This window comes from Lithobates pipiens, unplaced genomic scaffold, assembly GCF_037356315.1.
Source record: "Lithobates pipiens isolate NorthernLeopardFrog02 unplaced genomic scaffold, aLitPip1_a1.2 Scaffold_1, whole genome shotgun sequence".
NCBI lineage: Eukaryota > Metazoa > Chordata > Amphibia > Anura > Ranidae > Lithobates > Lithobates pipiens.
In genome coordinates, this window is record NW_027507685.1 from 252,182,144 (window position 1) to 252,205,511 (window position 23,368).

A 23,368-nucleotide genomic window follows, 5' to 3' on the forward strand; every position below is an offset into this window, starting at 1 on the left:
GAATCGGATCGCATGGTGTGAACACCCATGCGATCCGATTCTGCTGCGGACCAAAAAAAGGGTCCCGTGCGAGTTTGCTGCGGGAGCGATGCGAATTCAGCCATACTATCTGTATGGCTGAACTCGCATCGCTACGGAGATCGGATGTGATTTGCACTGCAGTGCGGTGCGAATCACATCCGGATCTCCCCCCCCCCCGCAGCAGTGTGAACCCAGCCTTAATCGAAATAATTGCTGATGTTGAGTGGCGATTCCAAGACAGGCAAAAGCTCTTCCTGTATTCACTAAATCAGGACTATGTACTCGAAAATTAACGATGACAGCGTGAGGAGAAAAAAAAGCCGATCACCGGGTTATGTTAAAGGGATATCAGTCCCGAAGAGAAAGGATCACAGGCACCTCATCTGTGCCAATCAATACCCCCTGCCAGTGCCCACCAGTGCCACCTATCAATGCCCATAAGTGCCACCTATCAATTATCAGCAGTGGTGCCTATCAGTGTAAGCAATCGTTGCCCATTATTGCCACCCATCGGTGGCCCATTATTGCCAACATCAGTATCTGACCTAACCGATGTTTGGCTGAATGGACGCAGATTCCCAGAGACACTCAAATTTTTTTGGAAAGCCTTCCCAGAGTAGTGGATGCTGTTTTAGCCTTAAAGGGATTGTAAAGTCTCAAGTAGGGGGCACCCGTGCGGGCACGCTCCCACATGGAAAGCGGCTCTATGTGGGGGGGCACCCGATGAAAGGGAGGAGCTAGGAGGCACCCCAGAAGAGGAGGATCGGGGGCCGTTCTGTACAAAACTCTTGTACAGAGCAGGTAAGTATAACATGTTTGTTATTTTTTATAACAAAAAAAAATAAAAAATGAACCTTTTACAAACACTTTAAAGAAGTGCCATTTTGGATTTAAAATAGGATGGCCAACAAGTTTATATAAGTACCCGCAAAACGCTACAAGATAAAAGTGGTCTCTACGGCGGAATCGCCACGAGATCACTTTTATCGGTGGTGGGAGAGGGCCTCCCGCCGCGATCCAGTGCCCTTCGCTGCTTGATGGAGCCGTCGGCAGCAGCTGAGGCGATCGCGTCCTTTCTCCTGTCAGGTATGGAGACGAGTGAGAAGAGGATGGCCCCCACCCGTCTCCATACAATTGCTGGGTGGAAGCGACGTCAAAACGTCACATCCGCCCATATCTCTTAAAGGGCCATTTTTTTAAAATGATTTTTTTAATGACAAATTATTTTTTAATTGCATTTTAGCGTAAATATGAGATCTGAGGACTTTTTGACCCCCCCCCAGATCTCATATTTAAGAGGTCCTGTCATCCTTTTTTTCTTTTACAAGGGATGTTTACATTCCTTGTAATAGAAATTAAAGTGACAATTTTTTTTTTTATTTTTTTTTTTTAAAACAGTATAAAAATAAAAGGTAAAATAAATGAGAAAAAAAAAACTATTTTAAACACGCCCTGTCCCGCCGAGCTCGCATGCAGAAGCCAACGCATACGTGAGCAGCACCCACATATCAAAACGGTGTTCAAACCGCACATGTGAGGTATCGCCGCGATCAGTGGAACGAGAGCAATAATTCTATCCGTAGAGATCCTCTGTAACTCAAAACATGCAACCTGTAGAATTTTTTAAATGTCACCGGAGGGCGGCACAGTGGTGTAGTTGGTAGCACTCTCGCCTAGCAGTAAAAAGGGTCGCTGGTTCGTATCCCAACCATGACACTACCTGCCTGGAGTTTGCATGTTCTCCCTGTGCCTGCGTGGGTTTCCTCCGGGTACTCCGGTTTCATCCCACACTCCAAAGAGGTTAATTAGCTTCTGTCCAAAACTGGCCCTAGTATATGAATGGGGACCTTGGATTGTGGGCTCCTTGAGGGTAGGGACCGATGTAAGTGTGCGATGTACAGGGATAGGGACAATTGTAGGCACTCACTCAGGTTAAACTGGATGGACTGGTGTCTTTATTCAACCTTACCAACTATGCAACCTATGGAGATTTTTAAGGGTACAAGTTTGTCGCCTTTCCACGAGCGGGCTCAATTTTGATGCGTGACGTGTTGGGTAACAATTTACTCGGCGTAACATTATCTTTCACAATATAAAAAAAAAAAATTGGGTTAACTTTACTGTTTTAATTCAAATTTTTTTATTTTTTCCCAAAAAAAAGTGTGCTTGTAAGACCGCTGTGCAAATACACAGAAGAGAGAGAGTATTACAATGACCGCCATTTTATTCTCTAGGGTGTTAGAAAAAAAATTATAATGTTTGGGGGGGGTTCTACGTAATTTTCTAGCAAAAAAACAAAAAAAGTGGTAAAAGGGACGTCGGAAACAGGCCGGAAAAGAAGTTCAATAAAGTCCTCAGACTAAGCTACCACCATTAGTAGTAATATATATATATTTTTTTTTATGACCTCCAGTGGCAAGTGCCGTGTGCCGGCCTGGTGTGACCGCGTTCTATGGAGAGGAAGTAACATCAAACAGCTAAGATACCTCAGCCACATGGAGCTGAAAACCAGTGACCACAAGCCTGTCAGCTCTCTCTTCAGCATTGGGGTAAGCACCAAAAATATTAACTGCCTGACAGTGAGCGCTACAGTTACACTCTATTGTTATTATTACCATAAAGGTTCAAATGTTGCTAACAGGGAATGGAATGCTCACATCCCTAATATCAAAGAACATTCAAGCAGAAAAAAACCTCTTGGTGGGTTTTTAACCGGTTCCCGACCAGCACACGCCGATGTACGTCGGCAGAATGGTACGGGTAGGCAAATGGGCATACCTGTACGTCCCTTTAAATTTGCCGCCATTGCATCGTGAGCGAGGCGGCGGTGTGCTCGCGTGCTGGTCGGGACCCCCGTGAGTCCGGTCGCGGGCTCCGTGGACTCGATCAGCACGGACATACCCACGATCGTCTCACAGGCTAAACTGAGAGATGCCGTTGTAAACAGCATCTCCCCATTCTGCCTAGCAACTAGTGATGCTGATCTCTGCTCCATGTGATTGGAGCAGAGATCAGTGTTCACTAAATGAAAACCCAGCCCCCAACAGTTAGTAACAGAACCCTAGGAACACTTAACCCCTACACTGCCACCCCCTGGTTAACCCCTTCACTGCCAGTGTCAATCACTGCATTTATATAGCAGTGATTGCTGTATAAATGACAATGGTCCCAAAAATGTGTCAAAAATGTCCGATGTGTCCGCCATAATGTCGCAGTCACAATAATAATGCGAATCGTGGTTCCTAGCTAATAGGAACACGCAATCTGTCACTCCTCTGAGAACAGAGCAGGGATTTGTTTGTTTACAAACACTCGTCCCTGTTCTGTCTCTCGTACCCGCGATCGCTCATGGCCGGTGGTCACCGTGACTGTTGGCCAGGAGCATCGGCATCCCCCGAGTGCAGCGCAAGCTGACTTGCCGCAGTAGAGTGACGGCGTCTGGTCAGCAAGCAGTTAATTATGCAGAGATCTGGGGTAAAGCTGACCACATAGACCATCCCCGGTACCACCGTGTCTCATCGCTGTCAGTCTGCAATTGTGACCAGGAATGCATCATAGGGTGATGAAAGAGTTAAGTGTGTCCCTAGAAGGTGCTTGCTAACTGTGTGGGTGGATGGACTGACTGGGGGAACAAAGAGATCCGTGTTCCTGCTTAGCAGGAACAGAAGATCTGTGTCCTCCCCTGTCAGAACTGTGATCTGCCTTGTTTACATTGCCATTCTGCCTCTCTGGGGAACAATCGCCAGTGGTCAGCGGACATCGGGTCCCCCGGACCCGCTAATTGGCTCCTCCTCTGTCCAATGGTCACACGAGTGCCCCTAGTCTCTATTGCACGAAATTACATACAGGTATGTTATTTCACGCAATAAAGCCACCTTGCCACAGTATATATGCGGTAGGCGGTCTTTAAGTGGTTAAGAGGCACATATAAGTATGCAGACATCCGGGGTAACGCTCTCCACATAGACCGTCCTTCGCACCACCGGCTCTAACCGATGTCAGTCTGCAGTCATGACCAGGAAGACTAACATGCAGAAAAGCGAGGCTTGAATCACTTGTGGAGCGTAACGGGGAAGGGATGTTGTCGATGGCGATGCGAAGGGCGGTCTATGTGGACAACTTTACCCGGGATGCCTACCTACTTAGATGTGCCTCTTTTAATCATCAAGCATGTGAGTTGCTAAATGTTGTACCTTCATTAAATGTAACCATATTGCTGCACTTAGAGGCGCCCCTCTTCTCTTTTATACTTAGCTGTGAGGTGACGCTACTTGTATATCAAGACCCTGCTCCTTTATCAAGTCAAATTTTATATATAAAAAAAAAAAAAAAAGACCAAGTTACTCTCAATCCAACGTTTTACTGTATTAACAACTTTATTGTTCTCAGAAACCATGAAATCAGGCTGAGACAGAAGTATGGTTAAATCACACTTGTTTAATAAAAAAAGTAAAAAGAATCAAACGTAGTTAAAAAATAGCCAAAGTTCAGTAACCGGAACAGATAGTCAGCCAAGCCAGAAGTCAGGGATCAATGTAGTGGAACAGCAAGCAAGATCTGGAGCCAGTAGGGATGTCAGCAAAGCAAGTCTTGAACAGGATCGCAGGAGATAGTCTCTGTGATGTTGACCAAGGCGAAGGCAGAGCTCCCTGGGACTGGAGGCTTAAGTAGGCAGGACTGACGAGCAGGATATCATCAACAGCTGAGTAACTGTGGAGAGATGGGAGCTGGCAATTAGCCAACATCTGAACGGCCAGCGCAGAGAAGGAAGGGCTAAGCCCAGCCCTGACAATTGTACACATTAAAAATAGGAAAGGTTAATGCAGTTCTTATACATAGATTGTTGGAGGCATGTATAGACAATCAGGATGCCTCTGTCCCTATATAGATAAAAGGAACTCCCAGTATCCAATCAGAAGTAAATAAACGGTGAGGCTGCACAGCCAGAGAATGCCACAATCGTCCCAATCCCAGTGTCGCAGACAACACCATATTGGGCACATCCCCATCCATCCATCATAGCATAGAGCAGCAGCCCTGAAGAAGCAGTCTTTGTCCCCCTGAAACGCGTTTATTTTATCATGCGCTACTATTTCCAATAAAAGAGACCATTCACCTATTTATTTACTCCTGATTGGAGATTGGGCGCTCCTTTTACCTATCTTCGCAAGTTTATGCAGAAACAACCTCGAGGCCGTTCCCAGAGGCAGCAGCCCAAGCCCTGAAAAGGCGAACCACTGCCAACTTTCTGTCAAGTTGGGCTGGATTCACCGGAAGCTAAGTTCCCCAACACTCCCCCACCATCACTCGACTCGCAGACCCTCAACCGGGCAAGTCAGTCCAGCGCGGTCCTCCACCTCTAAGAGGTCCTGTCATGAATCGGCTGTGACCAGAACTGTGTGGACAGCAACAGAGCAAACCAAATGCTTGTAAAGTGAAAATAGAATAATTTATTAAAGTGAGTGAAATATAAATACAAACGCCTCCAATACAACACAGTGCACAACAAACCAACTATAAGAGACCTACAAATAACAGTCAGACAGATATATACAATAAATGGGGGGATACTGAGATCGTAAACATAGCCAGGCCAGGGTCATCAACGGAAGATCAGCAGATGTGGGCAGGGAGCAGACCGGACAGGGAGAAGATGGACGGATCAGGCTGCAGGGCAAAGTTAAGGGTCACAGGAGGGACAGGTTTGGGTACAGGGCACAGGGTTCAGGTAACGGGTACAGAGACAAGGTCGGGTTCCGAGATCACTGGTTCAGGTCGGGGCGCAAAGAAGTACCAACGCAAGTGTGTGTGTTTTTGCAGGGTATTAATACACATCTCCTCAATCAGGCTCAGGTAATGCCTGATCGGAGGAGATAACGTCCGCTCCACACTGCCAGGAAACACGCGCTGGTAGACGCCAGTACTGAGGTGCCAGGATCAGATAGTGCCACCAGCAGGTGAAACCTGTCTTGACAGTTCCAGACTGCCAGGAGACACCCGCTGGTGGACACCCGTACTGCAAGCCAAATGTCCAACAACGCCACAAGCAGGTGGAACCTTTCCTGACGGGTCCCTATATAGATGGAAGAAGACAGAAATTTTCCCAACGCATTTCAGAAAATATAGTTTATTTTTCTTCATCAGGGGTAGATGATTAACTGTATTGCCCTGTACACACAGTCGGACTTTCCGCCGGAAAATGTGCGATCTGATCGCGTTGTCGGAAAATCCGATCCTGTGTGGGCTCCATCAGACTTTTTCCATCTGAATTTCCGACCCCAAAAATTTGAGAGCTGGATCTAAAAAAAATTGACGCCAAAATCCGATCGTTTAAATTCCAACGGACAAAGTGCCACGCATGCTCAGAATAAATTACGAGACTAAAGCTATTGGCTACTGCCCTTTTTGTAGTCCCGTTGTACATGTTCTACGTCACCTCATTCTGATCATTCTGATTGGCACGCATCCTCGTGCCAACCCCCCTCCCTCCCTCCCCCTGGCAGAACACAATAGCGCTGCAGGAGGCATTCCCCCATCAACACTTATCGTGTTGATGGGGGAAGGATAGAAAATCGAGTCATCTTTGGGCATCTAGTGGGTAAGAGTTAAAGCTAAACATGCAAGTAACAATCTGAATGTACAGTTTGTGTACATTTCTACTTTTAGATTTGCCAAAACTATGAAAAATGAGGACCTATCCAAACTATACAATCAATCGGTAATCCAATCGCACAGGCCCACATAGGGCGCATACGGAAAGTATTCACAAGCGCTTCACTTTTTCCACATTTTGTTATGTTACAGCCTTATTCCAAAATGGATTCAATTAATTTCCTCCAAATTCTACAAACAATACCCAATAATGACAATGTGAAAGAAGTTTGTTTGAAATCTCTGCAAATTTATTAAAAATTAAAAAAGCAAAAAAAAAACCTTTACATAATTATCACAGCGTTTGGTCAATACTTTGGTGAAGCACCAATTACAGCCTCACGTGTATGAGTCTACAAGCTTGGCACACCAATATTTGGACAGTTTCTCCCATTCTTCTTTGCAGGCATCCATCAGGTTGCTAACTGTGTGGGTGGATGGACTGACTGGGGGAACAAAGAGATCCGTGTTCCTGCTTAGCAGGAACAGAAGATCTGTGTCCTCCCCTGTCAGAACTGTGATCTGCCTTGTTTACATTGCCATTCTGCCTCTCCGGGGAACAATCGCGAGTGGCCAGCGGACATCAAGCTCCATCAGGTTGGATGGGGAGGGTCGGTGTTCAGCCATTTTCAGATCTCTCCAGAGATGTTTAATCGGGTTCAAGTCTGGGCTCTGGCTGATCCACTCGAGGACATTCACAGAGTTGTCCCCGTAGCCACTCCTTTGTTATCGAGGCTTTGTGTTTAGGGCTGTTGTCCTGTTGGTAGATGAACCTTCACCCCAGTTTGAGGTCCAGAGCGCTCTGGAGCAGGTTTTCATCAAGAATGTCTCTGTACATTGCTGCATTCATCTTTCCCTCGATCCTGACTAGTCTCCCAGTTTCTGCCGCTGAAAAACATCCCCACAGCATGATGCGGCCACCACCATTCTTCACTGTAGGGATGGTATTGGCCAGGTGATGAGCGGTGACTGGTTTCCTCCAGACATGACGCTTGTCATTCAGGCCAAAGAGTTCAATCTTTGTTTCTTTAGACCAGAGAATTTTTGTTTCTCATGGTATGAGAATACTTCAGCTGCTTTTTGGCAAACTCCAGGTGGGCTGCCTTTTACTGAGGAATGGCTTCCGTCCGGCCACTCTACCATACAGGTCTGATTGGTGGAGCGCTGCAGAGATGGTTGTTCTTCTGGAAGGTTCTCCTCTCTCTAAAGAGAAACACTGGAGCTCTGTCAGAGTGACCATCAGGTTCCTGGTCACCTCCCTGACTAAGACCCTTCTCCCCCGATCACTCAGTTTGGCCGGGTGGCCCGCTCTAGGAAGAGTCCTGGTGATTCCAAACTTCTTCCATTTACGGATGATGGAGCCTCTGTGCTCATTGGGACCTTCAATGCTGCAGAATTCGTTGTGTACCCTTCCCCAGATCTACCGTTGTCATTATGGGGGATTGTTTGTGGAATTCTGAGGAAAATAATTAATTGAATCCATTTTGGAATAAGGCTGCAATAAAATGTGGAAAAGGTGAAGCGCTGTGAATACTTTCCGGATGCACACTATGGGGTTGATCGAAGGAAAAGATAAGTGAACCAACAATGCACTAGCTTAAAGCGGGGTTCCACCCTAAAGTGGAACTTCCGCTGATCGGAACCCTCCCCCCCCTCCGGTGTCACAATTGGCACCTTTCAGGGGGGAGGGGGGTGGAGATACCTGTCAAAGACAGCTATTTACACCCACTTCCGGGCATAGACTCCCGTGGGAGTCTACGCCATTTCATGCCCTGCCGCGCTGTCTACTGGGACACACACGGGTCTCAGAGACAGCGCGGAACATTCCTATTGCGCGGCGCGGCTCGCGCATGTGCAGTAGGGAACCGGGAAGTGAAGGCGATTCGCTTCATTTCCTGATTCCCTCACCTAGAATGGTGGCGGCAGCCGAGAGCCGAACGATCGATCGGCCTCGGCTGCCGGCATCGCTGGACCCCGGGACAGGTGAGTGTCCATTTATTAAAAGTCAGCAGCTGTAGTATTTATAGCTGCTGGCTTTTAATATTTTTTTTGTAGGTGGAATCCCTCTTTAACCACTTCCCGACCAGCGCACAACGATGTACGTCGACAGAATGGCACGGGCAGGCATATTGGCGTACAGGTACGTCCAATATTCGATGCCGCCCTGCCATCGGGAGCGCGCCGCCGGCGGCGCGCTCCCGCGCTGGTCGGGACCCCCGTGAGTCCGGTCGCGGGACCCGTGGACTCGATCGCCGCGGGCATCCCCGCGATCGTCTCATGGAGCGGCCGAATGGAGGAAATGCCGTGTAAACAAAATTTTTCCATTCTGCCTAGCAACTAGTGACACTGATCTCTGCTCCATGTGATTGGAGCAGAGATCAGTGTACACTAAATGAAAGCCCAACCCCCCCACAGTTAGTAACATGCCCCTAGGAACACTTAACCCCTACACTGCCACCCACTGGTTAACCCTTTCACTGCCAGTGTCATTTACACAGGAATCACTGCATTTATATAGCAGTGATTACTGTATAAATGACAATGGTCCCAAAAATGTGTCAAAAATGTCTGATGGGTCCCCCACAATGTCGCAGTCACAATAAAAATCGCTGATCGCCGCCATTACTAGTAAAAAAATAAATAATAAAAAATTATTAATAAAAATGCTATAAAACTATCCCTATTTTGTAAACGCTATAACTTTTGCGCAAACCAATCAATCGCTTATTGCGATTTTTTTTACCAAAAATATGTAGAAGAATACGTATCGGCCTAAACTGAGGGAAAAAAATGTTTTTTTATATATTTTGGGGGATATTTATTATAACAAAAAGTAAAAAATAATGTGTTTTTTTTCAAAATTGTCGCTCTATTTTTGTTTATAGCGCAAAAAATAAAAACCGCAGGGGCGATCAAATACCACCAAAAGAAAGCTCTATTTGCGGGAAAAAAAGGACGTCAATTTTGTTTGGGAGCCACGTCGCACGACCGCGCAATTGTCAGTTAAAGCGACGCAGTGCCGAATCGCAAAAAGTGGTCTGGTCTTTGACCAGCAAATTGGTCCGGTCTGAAAGTGGTTAAAGGAACCTATTTAGAAAATAAAAAAACTAACCTTTTACAATCCCTTTTAATTTGAATGGGCAAGTGTGTGTTGGGAGCGCCATTTATAGCACTCCCAAGCCACCCCAAAGATACAGCTTGCAGGACTTTTTATAACGTCCCGCAAGCACGCCGCCCGAGTGTGAAAGCACCCTTTGCACTGAATGGGAGGCAGTTTTCAGGTGCTTTTTAGAGGCAATTTCTAGACCGAAAATGCCTGAACACTGCCTCCGTGTGAAAGAGGTCTAAAGGCAAATCCACTTGAAAGTGCAGTCGCTAAAGATCTGAGGGAAAGATCTGAAATCGGGGGGAAGCTCTGCTGATTTTATTATCCAATCATGTACAAGCAAAAATGCTTTTTACTTTCCTGTTCCCCCTCAGCTCTACAGCGACTGCACTTCCAAGTGTACTTGTAGTGCAAAGTGGATTTGCCTTTTGTAAATAAACCCCACCATGTTGGTGGACCTAAAAGAGATTGCACAGTCAGGTAGGTCACAGTGAAGTTCTGCTTTGCAGATATCAGCTCTGTGGCTTTTTTTTTGGTTTTTTTCTGTAGTTTTGTGTTTATTTTTCTTTCCTTATATTGTTCCTTCTCCTCCTCCATTAATAAATCGCTACACAATTGTTTAGCACTCCCTAAATACAATGAAAATGCTGAGCTCATCCTTTCCTCAGTTACAGTTTCCTGACCGCTGCGATTTTGGTACCTTTCCAGGTGAAAGTGGTCGATGAGCGGCGATACCGGAAGGCGTTTGAAGAAATCGTGCGGATGATGGACAGAATGGAAAACGATTTCCTTCCTTCCTTAAACCTGAGCAGAAGAGAAGTGAGTGTGCGCCGTTGTGTCATCTGTGCAAATTGAACTTCAGGCAAATGAATATAAATGAATCAAGCCCTGAAATACCTACATGGAAACTATTCTGCTTTGCTGAAAGATTTGTAGTTCTAGTCTTGTGACGAAGGGCACACCTGCCGGACAGGAAACCTGACTTGGCTTCTCTGCAATTAAAGAACTCCATGAGTTGCCTTACTATAATGTTCTCGTTTACAGCGGTTTAAGTCCAAGAAGGTTTTATGTGCATTTGAAAGTTTTACAGAGCGCCGGGAGCACAGTTATCGCTATACTTCCTGCGCTCCTACATTGGACCTTCAGATCACTGATGCAGAAGTTGCAGCCACATGCAGCTCCCCTTCTCTCCTCTTACTCAGTCACAGAAAGTTTTGCATTATGTGAACTCATTTACAAAATACAAAGCCTAGAAATGGACAGCAATGTGGGGGGGGGGGGGGGGGGGGGGGGAGGGGGCAGGCTCACAGCAGTCACATTTCTCCTGACAGTGCGCCAGAAATGTAGCCATAGCTGTACTCCCGGAGCTTAGTAAAACCATTAGTTGTATATACAGTATCTCTCAAAAGTGAGTACACCCTTCACATTTATGTAAATATTTTCTTGTATCTTTTCATGTGACAACACTGAAGAAATGACACTTGTCTACAATGTATAGTAGTGAGTGTACAGCTTGTATAACAGTGTAAATTTCCTGTCCCCTCAAAATAACTCAACACACAGCCATTAATGTCTAAACCGCTGGCAACAAAAGTGAGTACACCCCGAAGGGAAAATGTCCAAATTGCACCCAAAGCGTCAATATTTTGTATGGCCACCATTATTTTCCAGCACTGTCTTAGCCCTCATGGGCATGGAGGTCACCAGAGCTTCACAGGTTGCCACTGAAGTCCTCTTCCACACATGATGACATCACAGAGCTGGTGGATGTTGGAGACCTTGTGCTCCTCCACCTTCCGTTTGAGGATGTCCCACAGATGATCAATAGGGTTTAGGTCTGGAGACATGCTTGGTCAGTCATTCACCTTTACCCTCAGCTTCTTATCATTGCAGTGGTCATCTTATTATGTTGGAATACTGCCCTGCGGCCCAGTCTCTGAAGGGAGGGGATCATGCTCTGTTTCAGTATGTCACAGTACATGTTGGCATTCATGGTTCCCTCAATGATCTGTAGCTCCCCAGTGCCGGCAGCACTCATTCAGCCCCAGACCATGACACCCCCACCACCATGCCTGACTATAGGCAAGACACTTGTCTTTGTCCTCCTCACCTGGTTGCCCCCACACACGCTTCACACCATCTGAACCAAATAAGTTTATCTTGGTCTCATCAGACCACAGGACACGGTTCCAGTAATCCATGTCCTTAGTCTGCTTGTCTTCAGCAAACTGTTTGCGGGCTTTCTTGTGCTTCGTCTTTAGAAGAGGCTTCCTTCTGGGATGACAGCCAAGTAGACCAATTTGATGTAGTGTGCGGCGTATGGTCTGGGCACTGACAGGCTGACCCCCCCCCCCACCCCTACAACCTCTGCAGCAAGGCTGGCAGCACTCATATGTCTATTTCCCAAAGACAACCTCTGGATAGGACGCTGAGCACGTGACCTCAACTTCTTTGGTTGACCAATGGCGAGGCCTGTTCTGAGTTCGAAGTCCCATCATGCCTCTGTCTCTGGGTGTCATGCTTGTGGCTGTCAGTCTTGCTATGCCTCATGGGACTTGTAGTTCTGCAACAGCCGGAGGTCCGCTAATTGCATATCCCTGAGCTAGATGTTTTTAATGTGTTTTTGATGCGCTTTGCTTTTTTGAGAGGTATCTGTTGTCATGCAGAAGAAACCAGCAGAAACGCATAAAAAACGCAAAAAATCATTTTATTTTATTTTTTATTTTTTTTATTTGTTTCTGTACCAAAATTGCAACCTGCAGCAGGCAAAAAGTCCTTGACCCTTTCTAAAAAACGCACCGGTGGGAAAACACACAGATATGAACATGACCCATAGGAAATCATGTTAGATGGACTGTAGTGCATCTCTGCAAACTCTGAAAACGCACTGAGAAGGTGTGAACCAGGCCTTAAACGTACCTTGGTAGAAAAGCGGTCACCGATTTATTGGCCAGGAGTTGCGGCTCTTTTTAGTGTAGTACTTGCAGCGACTCGTGTTTTAATGTCTCTGGTTCATTTCCGCAGTTCACATTCGAGCGGGTGAGGTTCCGGCAGCTACAGATCGAAAAATTCCACATCCAGAATGACGGGCAGGTTACTTGTCACTTCTCCTTCATCCCAAAACTGAACGACACTCAGTACTGTAAACCCTGGCTGCGAGCCGAACCCTGCGAGGGCTATCTGGAGCCAAGTAAGTCGCTGTATTGTGGTATGGGCGTTTATGTTTGTAATGTTTCATACCAGAGTTTGGTGCTGATGGAGTGATTGGCAATAGACTATGATATAACTACAGGGGTGGCATGCATGGCAGACACAGGGGTGAAACTAGGGGGGGGGGGGAGGGTCATGTACCCCAGGAGCCTCATCCGGGCCCACCCCCCCCCCCCCCCCCCGTGCCTGCTCTCTGCATCAGTTGAAGAGATCAGACACTGGGGGAGCGACAAGGAAAAGATCAGATGAAACGCAGGGCCCTCGTTTTAAAATAATACATCCATGACAGATCGAGGATCTGTTTGTTTACATTGACAGATCCCCATTCTGGCTCTCCTTCTCGCAGGTGGCCATAGGACATCGGGTCCAGCGGGCACGCACACTCCTGCTACGGCTTCTTTAAATGAGCCGATGTACACCTACGGCGATTTTGCGGGAACATGCCGACCTGCCGCCGTAAAACAACGGCTGCTGGTCGGCAAGTGGTTAAAGTGGTTGTACACCCTTCCATATACCCAGTGAAGTGACTGGTGATACACAGAGATTAAACCAATCCTCCCATTTGATCCTGTCTATCTGCAACCCTCTATCCTCTACAGCAGGGGTCTTCAAACTACGGCCCTCCAGTTGTTCAGGAACTACACTTCCCATCATGCCCTAGTCATGTCTGTGAGCATCAGAGGTATTACATTGCTGCATGGGATGTGTAGTTGCACAACAGCCGGAGAGCCGTAGTTTGAAGATTCCTGCTCTACAGCCATTCAAGGTCTAGAATTTTTAAAGCTTGTCTGAGCTGTCAGAAAAAAGGAGGGTGGAAAGCTGATGTTACACTCTGTAGAGCTCAGTGAGGAGAGCACTGAGAGCTGATTAGAGGCAATGGACACCCCCCCCCCCCCCCTTTCACATAGAAACAGAACTAAGGCTGACAATCACAGGCTGTGTGCTGGAGATCGCTACCCTGTCACCTTTATTTTACCTCTTGGTGTCAGGGAAACTTGTCAGAAGTGACTTGTGCTGATAGCAGAGGAAGGAGGCAGCAGACAGAAATGACACTTAGTGCTCTAGATTCAGACAAGCACACACTATAGAGCAGGGGGTCTCAAACTAGCGGCCCTCCAGCTGTTGTGAAACTACAAGTCACGTGAGGCATTGCAAGGCTGACAGTTACCAGCATGACTCCCACAGGCAGAGGCATGATGGGACTTGTAGTTTCATAACAGCTGGAGGGCCGCCAGTTTAAGAACCCTTGCTATAGAGCAGGCATATGCAATTTGCAGACCTCCAGCTGTTGCAAAGCTACATGTCCCATGAGGCATAGCAAGACTGACAGCCACAAGCATAACACCCAGAGACAGAGGCATGGTGGGACTTGTAGTTTTGCAACAGCTGGAGGTGCGCTAATTGCGTTTCTGTGGTAGAGGATAGAGGGTTTCAGATAAACAGGTTCAAACAAAGTCCCATCATGCCTCTGCCTCTGGGTGTCATGCTTGTGGCTGTCAGTCTTGCAATGGCTCATGGGACTTGTAGTTCTGCAACAGCTGGAGGCCCTGCTGTAGAGGGATATGCTTAGTTCAGATTTCACGTGCGAGGTTTACAACCACTTTAAGACACTGTTGTTGGCTGGTGTTGCTATTTAAGAAAACGCTGAGCCGCATTTTTATCAGCCAATCGGTGTGGCTCTGTTTTTTGCGTTTTTCATGAATATGTTTGAACTGTTCCTATTTATGGATGTCTGACATTCCTTCGGCTTTTTATTTCGCAATCCTTTTTTCCTGGCCTCAGACGAGTCGGTGGAGATCAGTCTGGAAGTTTACGTCAGCAAAGACTCCGTCACGCTGCTGAACTCGAGTCAGGACACCATCGAGGACATCCTGGTCCTCCACCTGGACCGCGGCAAAGATTACTTCCTGACCATCACCGGGAGCTACCTGGTCAGCTCGTTCGGCACGTCTCTGGAGGCCTTGTGCCGGATGAAGAGGCCCATCCGGGAGATCCCAGTCACCAAACTCATCGATCTGGTGAGAATTGTGCGCCTCCTGCTGGAGGCTTGTAGAGAAACCTTCCTTTGCTTTCCTCTCCTGCCTGAAAACTTTAGACTCTCTTGTTTTTTTTAACATTGATGCCTTCTACAGTCGTGGCCAAAAATATTGGCACCCCTTGCATGTCTGATAATGCCCCACTTCACCCAGAAAATTGTTGCCATTACAAATGTGTAGGCATTCTCTCGTTTTTATTTCTTTTTTTTGTTTGTGATGGTATGACACAAAAAAGTGGAGAAACAAAAAGCCAAAACTGATACATTCCGCACACAGCTCCAAAAATAGAGTGGACAAAATTATTGGCACCCTCAATGTAATATTTGGTTGCATACCCCTTGGAACAACATATCAATGGCTTTCTGTAACCATCCAATGAGTTTCTTCCACCTCTCTGCTGGGTTTTTGGAGCACTCTTCTTTCACCAACTGCTCCAGGTCACTCAGATTGGAAGGTTCCTTTTTTTTATTTTATTTTTTTACAACTTCTGTTTTGAGATCTCTCCACAGGAGCTCTATGGGATTTAGATCTGAACTCATTGCTGGTCAGTTCGGTACTCTCCAGTGCTTTGTCTTAAAACCATTTTTGGGTGCTTTTTGGCCTGTGCCTTGGGTCATTGTCCTGCTGTAAAACCCAGGACAGGACATAGTTGCATAGGCTGAAAAAAGACACAAGTCCATCCAGTTCAACCAAGAAAAGAGAAAAAAAAACAAAAAACAATCCCATATACACAATCCTATACCCACAGTTCTTCGAGAGGAAGGCAACAAAAAAAAAAAAAAACGAGAAAATATGAGAATGCCTAAACATTTGTAATTGTAACAATTTTCTGGGCAAAGTGGTGCATTATCTGACAGAAATGCAAGGGGTGCCAATATTTTTGGCTATGACTGTATATGTGATGTGTCTTTGCTGTGGTGTTTCTCTTTGATCTGCCTAAAAAAAATGAAATATTAAAAGAAACACTACAGAAGTCAAAGATATGCAGGCCAAGGCCCCCCTTCCTTGGGACACACGGCCGCAGCAAGCACCTGTCTGCACGTGCATTGTCCCCCCTCGGTGCACTCGGCCGCCAAACACCACAGTCAGCAAGGAGACCGCTGCTTTGATAGCGAGCACCGGTCTTTGGCTCCTAGCACTTGCTTGAGGCACGCATCGGCAAGAAGAATGCAGAGAGGTGAACTTCACCTCTCTGCATTCTTCCTGACAGCTTTTGCCTCTGGCAACAGCTGAGAGCCGGAGATGGGTGCTTTCTGTCAAAGCAGCCATCTTGCTGGCTGTGGTGTTTGGTGGCTGAGTGCATCAAGGGGGGTGGGGGGTTGGGACGCTGCCCTGCCTGACATTACAGCCAGTGTTACAAGGCACCGAGGATAATGGTGTAAAGTAGGCCTCACTTGACAGCCCTGAAGCTGTGCTGTTTTCTTTACTACTTAAAGCGGAGTTCCGCCTAATTTTATTTTTTTTAAAGCGGGAGTAAACCTAGTTTCAAAAAACACTTACATTCTCGGCATGCCAGAAATGCTAACTTTCACATTGGTTGTGCTCTCAACCAAACTTTCAAACCATCCAATGGCCGGTGTCATAACTGATCACATGTGCAGCATTATGGCAGTTGAAGAATTATCAGAGGCCAAGATGGCGGCTTCCTTGACTGAAAACGATAGAAGGGTTTACTTCCACTTTAAGTCCACAGCTACAAATACTGCAGCTGCTGACTTTTTTAAAATAAGGACACTCGCCTGTCCAGGGCGCCCGAGTTGTCAGTACCTGAAGCCAACCCATCTCTCGGGTGGAGGCGCTGCCATCTTCGGTAAGGGAATCAGGAAGTGAAGCCTTGTGGCCTTGTTCCCTACTGCGCATGTGTCTCCCAGAAGACAGCCGGGGGGGTGGAGAAGGCGTCGGAGGTGGCATAGATACTCACGGGTGGCTCAGCTATCTATGCCCGGAAGTGGGAGCAAAATACCTGTATTAGACAGGTATCTGCTCCCCCCTCCCCAGTGAAAGGTGCCAAATGTGACACCGAAGGGGGGGAGGATTCCGGAAAAAACGGAAGTTCCATTTTTGGATGGAACTCCGCTTTAAAGTGGAACTAAACCCATCAATTTTCGGAAATACTTACCTTCAAGGCATGCTGTGGATGAGAACTGTCACAGGTGCTCCCAACCGAACTGTCAAGCCATCAAAAAGCCAGTGTCCCAACTGATCACGTGCAGCAATCATGGCAACTGCAGGTCAAGCGGGAGCTAAGATGGAATCCTCCTTGTTTGTAAAGGATGGGAGAGTTTAGTTCCACTTTAACAGTCAATGAGCAGATTTCGATGTCACATTTTAAACTCCTCCTCCTCCAATACAGTGTTTTGTGATTTTTTGCTCCGTGGTCTATCCTGACTCTTCCTCTCCAGTTCTCATCTGTCTTTTTCTCCTCTCTTTCCTCCCTCTGCTCTCACCTCCGCTCATAGGGAGAAGACAGTTTCTCAGAGAAGGTAACGTTTGTATTTAGTTTCTGGGCTCGGTTATCGTCTTGTTTCTGTCTTCGCTTCCGTTTTTGTGGTTTGTGGTGATTTCTGGGGCTCGTTTAAAAAAAAAAAAAAAAAAAAAAACCGAAGTGAAAAGTTTAACCTGTTTGCTGTAGGAACAGATTGAATTTGGTTTTTGGCCTTTCTTTCATGCCTAAAAAAAAAAAAAAAATGAGAGCTGATATCTAGTTTGGCGATATTTTCACTCCAGTTTTCAGAAATGAGCGGCTTTTGCGTGACCTCTAACCTTCTCACCCCTGACCTTGGGGGGGGGGGGGCAGTGTTCTTTCCTCTTGGTTGGGTAATTTCAGCTTTATTAATTCTGGTGTTGTGAGCGCTGCGCCTTCTGCATTTTATGAAAGGCTTGACCGGAGCCTGCGTGAGGGTTCTATAGTCCTTTTGTAACTATAACTATAGATTTTCAGCCTTATTATGCTTATTGTCCTCCTCCCTAGCTCTTTTATGTCATTGTATAGTTTATATTATATTATTTTTTATATTTTTTTTATATTATTTATATTATTTATTATTTATATTATTATTATTTATATTATTTTTTATATTATATTAATTTTATATTTTAATATAATTTTATATTTATATTATATTAATTTTATTTTATATTAATATTTATATATATATATATATATATATATATATATTTTTTTTTATTATTTTTTTTTTTTTATATGAAACATGTCATACTTACCTCCTCTGTGCAGTTAATTTTGCACAGAGCAGCCCGGATCCTCCTCTTCTCGGGTCCCTCTTCGATGCTCCTGGCCCCTCCCTCCCGTTGAGTGCCCCCACAGCAAGCAGCTTGCTATGGGGGCTGCTGAGTAGGGATGAGCTCCGGCGTGTTCGCATGCTCCATGTGCAGAGCCCACCAGGAAGACGGCGCAGTGCTGTGCTAATCACAGGCATTGCCCTGATGTGTGGCTGCAGAGATCGGGCAATGTCTCACTGCCTGTGATTAGCGCAGCGCCGTGCCGACTTCCTGGCGGGCTCTGCACATGGAGCATGCGAACACGCCTGAGCTCATCCTTACTAACGAGTAGCAACTCCGTGTATCCATTCATCTGTTCGGCCCATCCCCTCTCTTCTAATTGGCTAACTGACTTTCATTGGCAGACGCGGGAGCCAATGGCGCCACTGCTGTCTTTCAGCCCATTAAGGGGCAGAGATGGCTGAGGGGCTTGTGGACACCGCTGGACAGAGATATGGGGCTCCAGTAAGTGTTAGAGGGGTGCTGGGGGGGCTGCTACATACAGAAGGCTTTTTATTTTAATGCATAGAATGCATTAAGATAAAAAAAAAAAGAAACTTTAACATATAAACCCATTATAACTACTTGTTGCATTATTTCTCTCTACCGGCCAACTGGGCATTGCAGACATTGTTGTGCAATCTGTTCCAGAAGCAGGTCTAATAGAGTGCAAATAGAGAGTAAAAATTGTTTGGGCATCAATATTTTTTTTTTTTTTTTTTTTTTTTTTTTTTTAGTCCGCACTGGAATCAGATTGCATGGGTGTTCACACCTATGCGATCCAATTCCTGTACCGTTTCACAGTCGCACTGTGATTATATCTGGGGGTTTCATTAACTTTACATTGACACCCCCTGCAGTTTGCAGATGTCAGTGTGAACCAGTGTGAGATTCAGGAGTAACGGGGGAACCGACACTGAATCTCAGGGTTTGCAGCATGGCTCCAGTGTGCAATTCAGGAGCGATGCGGGAACCGATACTGAATCGCAGGGTTTGCAGCATCGCTCCAGTGTGCAATTCAGGAGCGATGCGGGAACCGATACTGAATCGCAGGGTTTGCAGCATGGCTCCAGTGTGCAATTCAGGAGCGATGCGGGAACCGATACTGAATCGCAGGGTTTGCAGCATCGCTCCAGTGTGAACCAGTGTGCGATTCAGGAGCGATGCGGGAAGCGGTACTGAATCGCAGGGTGTGCAGCATCGCTCCAGTGCGAACCGGCACTTAAAGGAATTTTGTCAGAATAGCAATTCACTTCTAGTTTTGCTTGCTGGGTTTTTTAAGGGTGCTAGCTCCAAGATTAACATCCATATTCTATCTGTGTATACTAAATTAAATAAGTCGGCATTAACATAACACCATCATAGAGGCACATCCGTGTGATTGTAATCTTTCCCACATTGTAATCTGAAACTGCTGACAAATATAAGCTGTATGAAGAGCGGGCGGACCCCCAGGCTTTTTTCAGTGCATCTCATTTATCCTTCGATATTGGCGATTCTTACTTTTCATTTATTTGTTCTTTGTCTCCCCCCAGGAGAAAGCCGTCATGCAGATGCTTCCGGAGGCAGAAGGGGACGGTATGGCCGAGAAACCTCTGAAGATCCCGAAAGAGATGTGGCTGCTGGTGGACCATTTATATAAGAACGCCTGCCATCAGGTTTGTTAGGGTGCACAGATGTTATCTACCGTTATAGTTGCTCTAGAGGTCACCATAAAATATAATTAACCCCTTCACGCCGACCGTATGCAAATATGCGGTCCCACTGGCCTTGGCCTTTTTTTTCCTTGGGGGTATTTGCATATCTCCCCTTTTGGCGCGCTCCCAGCACAGAGATCGGGGTCTCATGGAGAGCCCTGTACTAACGATCGGGACCCAGAACCCTTGATTTCAGGTCACCTGATCGCTGGCATAGCCTCTAATTGGCTATCACAGTAATCAGTCACACCGAAGCCCGCTCCTGTCTCTCTTCCTCTCCTGTCTCTCTTCCTCTCCTCTCTCTCTCTCTCTTCCTCTCCTCTCTCTCTCTCTCTTTCTCTCCTCTCTCTCTCTTTCTCTCCTCTCTCTCTCTCTTTCTCTCCTCTCCTCTCTTCTCTCCTCTCTCTCTCTTTCTCTCCTCCTCTCTCTCTTCTCTCCTCTCTCTCTCTCTTTCTCTCCTCTCTCTCTCTCTTCTCTCCTCTCTCTCTCTCTTCCTCTCCTCTCTCTCTCTTCCTTCCTCTCTCTCTCTCTCTCCTCCCTCTCCTCTCTCTCTTTCCTCCCCTCTCTCTCTCTCTCTTTCTCCCCTCTCCTCTCTCTCTTTCTCCCTCTCTTCTCTCTTCCTCTCCTCTCTCTCTTCTCCTCCTCTCTCTCTTCCCTCTCCTCTCTCTTCCTCCCCTCTCTCTTCCTCCCTCTCTCTCCCCCCCCCCTCTCTCCCCCCCCCCCCCCTCTCTCTCTCTCTCTCTCTCTCTCTCTCCTCTCTCTCTCTCTCTCTCTCTCTCTCTCTCTCTCTCTCTCTCTCTCTCTCTCTCTCCCCCTTCCTCTCTCTCTCTCTCTCTCTCTCTCCCCTTCCTCTCTCTCTCTCTCTCTCTCTCTCTCCCCCTTCCTCTCTCTCTCTCTCTCTCTCTCTCTCCCCCTTCCTCTCTCTCTCTCTCTCTCTCTCTCCCCTTCCTCTCTCTCTCTCTCTCTCTCTCTCTCTCTCCCCCTTCCTCTCTCTCTCTCTCTCTTCTCCCCCCCTCTCTCTCTCTTCCCCCCCCCTCTCTCTCTCTTCCCCCCCCCTCTCTCTCTCTTCCCCCCCCTCTCTCTCTCTTCCCCCCCCTCTCTCTCTCTTCCCCCCCTCTCTCTCTCTCTTCCCCCCTCTCTCTCTCTCTTCCCCCCTCTCTCTCTTCCCCCCTCTCTCTCTCTCTCTTCCCCCTCTCTCTCTCTCTCTCTCTCTCTCTCTCTCTCTCTTCCCCCCTCTCTCTCTCTCTCTCTCTCTCTCTCTCTCTCTCTCTCTCTTCCCCCCCCTCTCTCTCTCTCTCTCTCTCTCTCTCTCTCTCTCTCTTCTTCCCCCCCTCTCTCTCTCTCTCTCTCTCTTCTCCCCCTTCCTCTCTCTCTCTCTCTCTCTTCTCCCCCTTCCTCTCTCTCTCTTCCCCTTCCTCTCTCTCTCTTCCCCTTCCTCTCTCTCTCTTCCCCTTCCTCTCTCTCTCTTCCCCTTCCCCTCTCTCTCTCTCTCTCTTCCCCTTCCCCTCTCTCTCTCCCCCCCCCCCCCCCTCTCTCTCCCCCTCCCCCCCCCCCCTCTCTCTCTCTCTCTCTCTCTCTCTCTCTCTCTCTCTCTCTCTCTCTCTCTCTCTCTCTCTCTCTGTGTGTTAAAGCTGCTGTCATAGAGTGCTTAGTAAAGTAAAAGCTCATTTGCACTTCAGCTGCCAATGGCCAGAGGAGTACACAAGCCTTAGCCGCAGCGGGGATTATACGCCCTGTCGTGCTTGGCTGGTGTATCGCCCACCAAGTGTGATGCATTCAAGTGAATGGGGCCGCTTTGCAAGAGCCTGCAACCTTGTGCAGTACAGCGACAGAGGGGTTAAAGCAGGTGGAGAAGAGGCATTGTATCGCCTCCCAACCACCTGCATGCACGTGAATGGGCTGTGAATGGCAAGGCGGTAGCACTCGCCGAAAGCTGTCTGGGGGGGGGGGGGGGGGGCTTAAAACTCCTGCCACCACATGTTTATACCCTTGTATTTTTTTTATTATTTTTTGTTTACTTTCTGCTATAAAACCTGTCCAATAAATAACGTAAAAAAAATCAAAGTTCTTCATTAATTTAGGGCAATAGGTATTCTGCTGCATGTTATTGGTAAAAAAAAAAATCCCAATAAGCGTATATTAATTGGTTTGCGCAAAATTTTATAGCATCTACAAACTATGGGATATTTATTTTTACTAGTAATGGTGGCAATCAGTGACTTGTAGTGGGACTGTGATATTGTGATATTGCAGCGAACAGTCTGAACACTGACACTTTTTGGGGGCCAGTGACATTAATACAGTGATCATTGCTAAAAATATGCACTGTTATTAATGACACTGGCTGGGAAGGGGTTAACATCAGGGGCGATCAAAGGGTTAACCTGTGTGCCTAGCCAGTGTTTTAGTGTACTGTGGGAGGTGCTTTTGCAAAGGGAGGCATTGATTCATGTCTCTGCTTTGCAGGAACACAGGATCCATGTCTTCCCTACTGACAGAACAGGCGAACTGCCTGTTTACATAGCCTAACGATAGCCAGATGCCAGCAGACATCGAGTCAGCAGAACCCGCAAATCAGCTCCCGCTGTGTATAATCACAGCGGGAGCAGGCCGCCGGTGGCACGCCCCCCACCCGGAAGTGTCGGGTCACGTACTAGGTACGTGATCCAGCGTAGCAGTGCCATCTTGCTGTCGTATATGTAAGTTATATGGTCGGCAAGTGGTTAAATAGACCCAAAGGGAGCAAATAGGGGGAGTTCATTGTTGGGGTTTTCATACACTTACTTTAAGAGTTATATATGTTCTCTTGCAGGAAGATCTTTTCCAAACTCCTGGCAGACAGGAAGAACTACAACAAATTATCGACTGCTTAGACACCAGCATTCCAGATACCATTCGTATCCTTCCCTTGCATAGATCATCCAGTTATGTTTGTTAAGCTTGGCTTGGAAGCAGATAAGTTTATTTTCCACTGAGAAGTTGTATCCCTGAAGCCCTTTTGGGCATGCCCACCGTGATGGGTGAAGATTGGGCTTGACCTTGTGGCCTGAATCGGTAAGTGCCCCTAATGTGTGGAAGTCCACCCTTTTGGAAGTGCTGCTGTGGGCAGTGGTAGTTGTACAGAGCTGGCTGTGGGGTCCGTGGGTGCCAATAAGTGCTACACCACCATGTAGGTACTCAACAAGGGCATTACCTCTCTGTACTGTGTGTGTGTTGACTGGTGAAAATCTTCCAGGTACTTCAGGACGAGCGTCAATTGGATAACACTGACAAGGCTGTCACTGGGTCTTCTGAGTTCCGCACTTAGTAGGGTAGCTGGCAGTGGCGGCCCGTCCATATGGGGCACAGGGGCACCGCCCCCCTAC

General features: G+C 47.1%; 1 protein-coding gene across 3 annotated transcripts in view; it reads left to right on the forward strand.

The window, feature by feature from the left end:
- OCRL (OCRL inositol polyphosphate-5-phosphatase) overlaps positions 1–22,967 on the forward strand; it is a 120,141-nt gene extending 97,174 nt beyond the window's left edge. For 2 of the 3 annotated variants that reach the window (XM_077485006.1, XM_077485024.1), the window contains 7 exons: positions 2,435–2,570; positions 10,487–10,597; positions 12,803–12,968; positions 14,771–15,006; positions 17,484–17,507; positions 19,842–19,964; positions 22,816–22,967. In XM_077485006.1, coding sequence (XP_077341132.1) covers positions 2,435–2,570; positions 10,487–10,597; positions 12,803–12,968; positions 14,771–15,006; positions 17,484–17,507; positions 19,842–19,964; positions 22,816–22,941 — 922 coding nt within the window. In that variant the 3' untranslated portion in view covers positions 22,942–22,967. The remainder of the gene's footprint in view (positions 1–2,434; positions 2,571–10,486; positions 10,598–12,802; positions 12,969–14,770; positions 15,007–17,483; positions 17,508–19,841; positions 19,965–22,815) is intronic. The other variant, XM_077485016.1, reaches the window with a different exon arrangement.
- Positions 22,968–23,368: the final 401 nt, after the last annotated feature.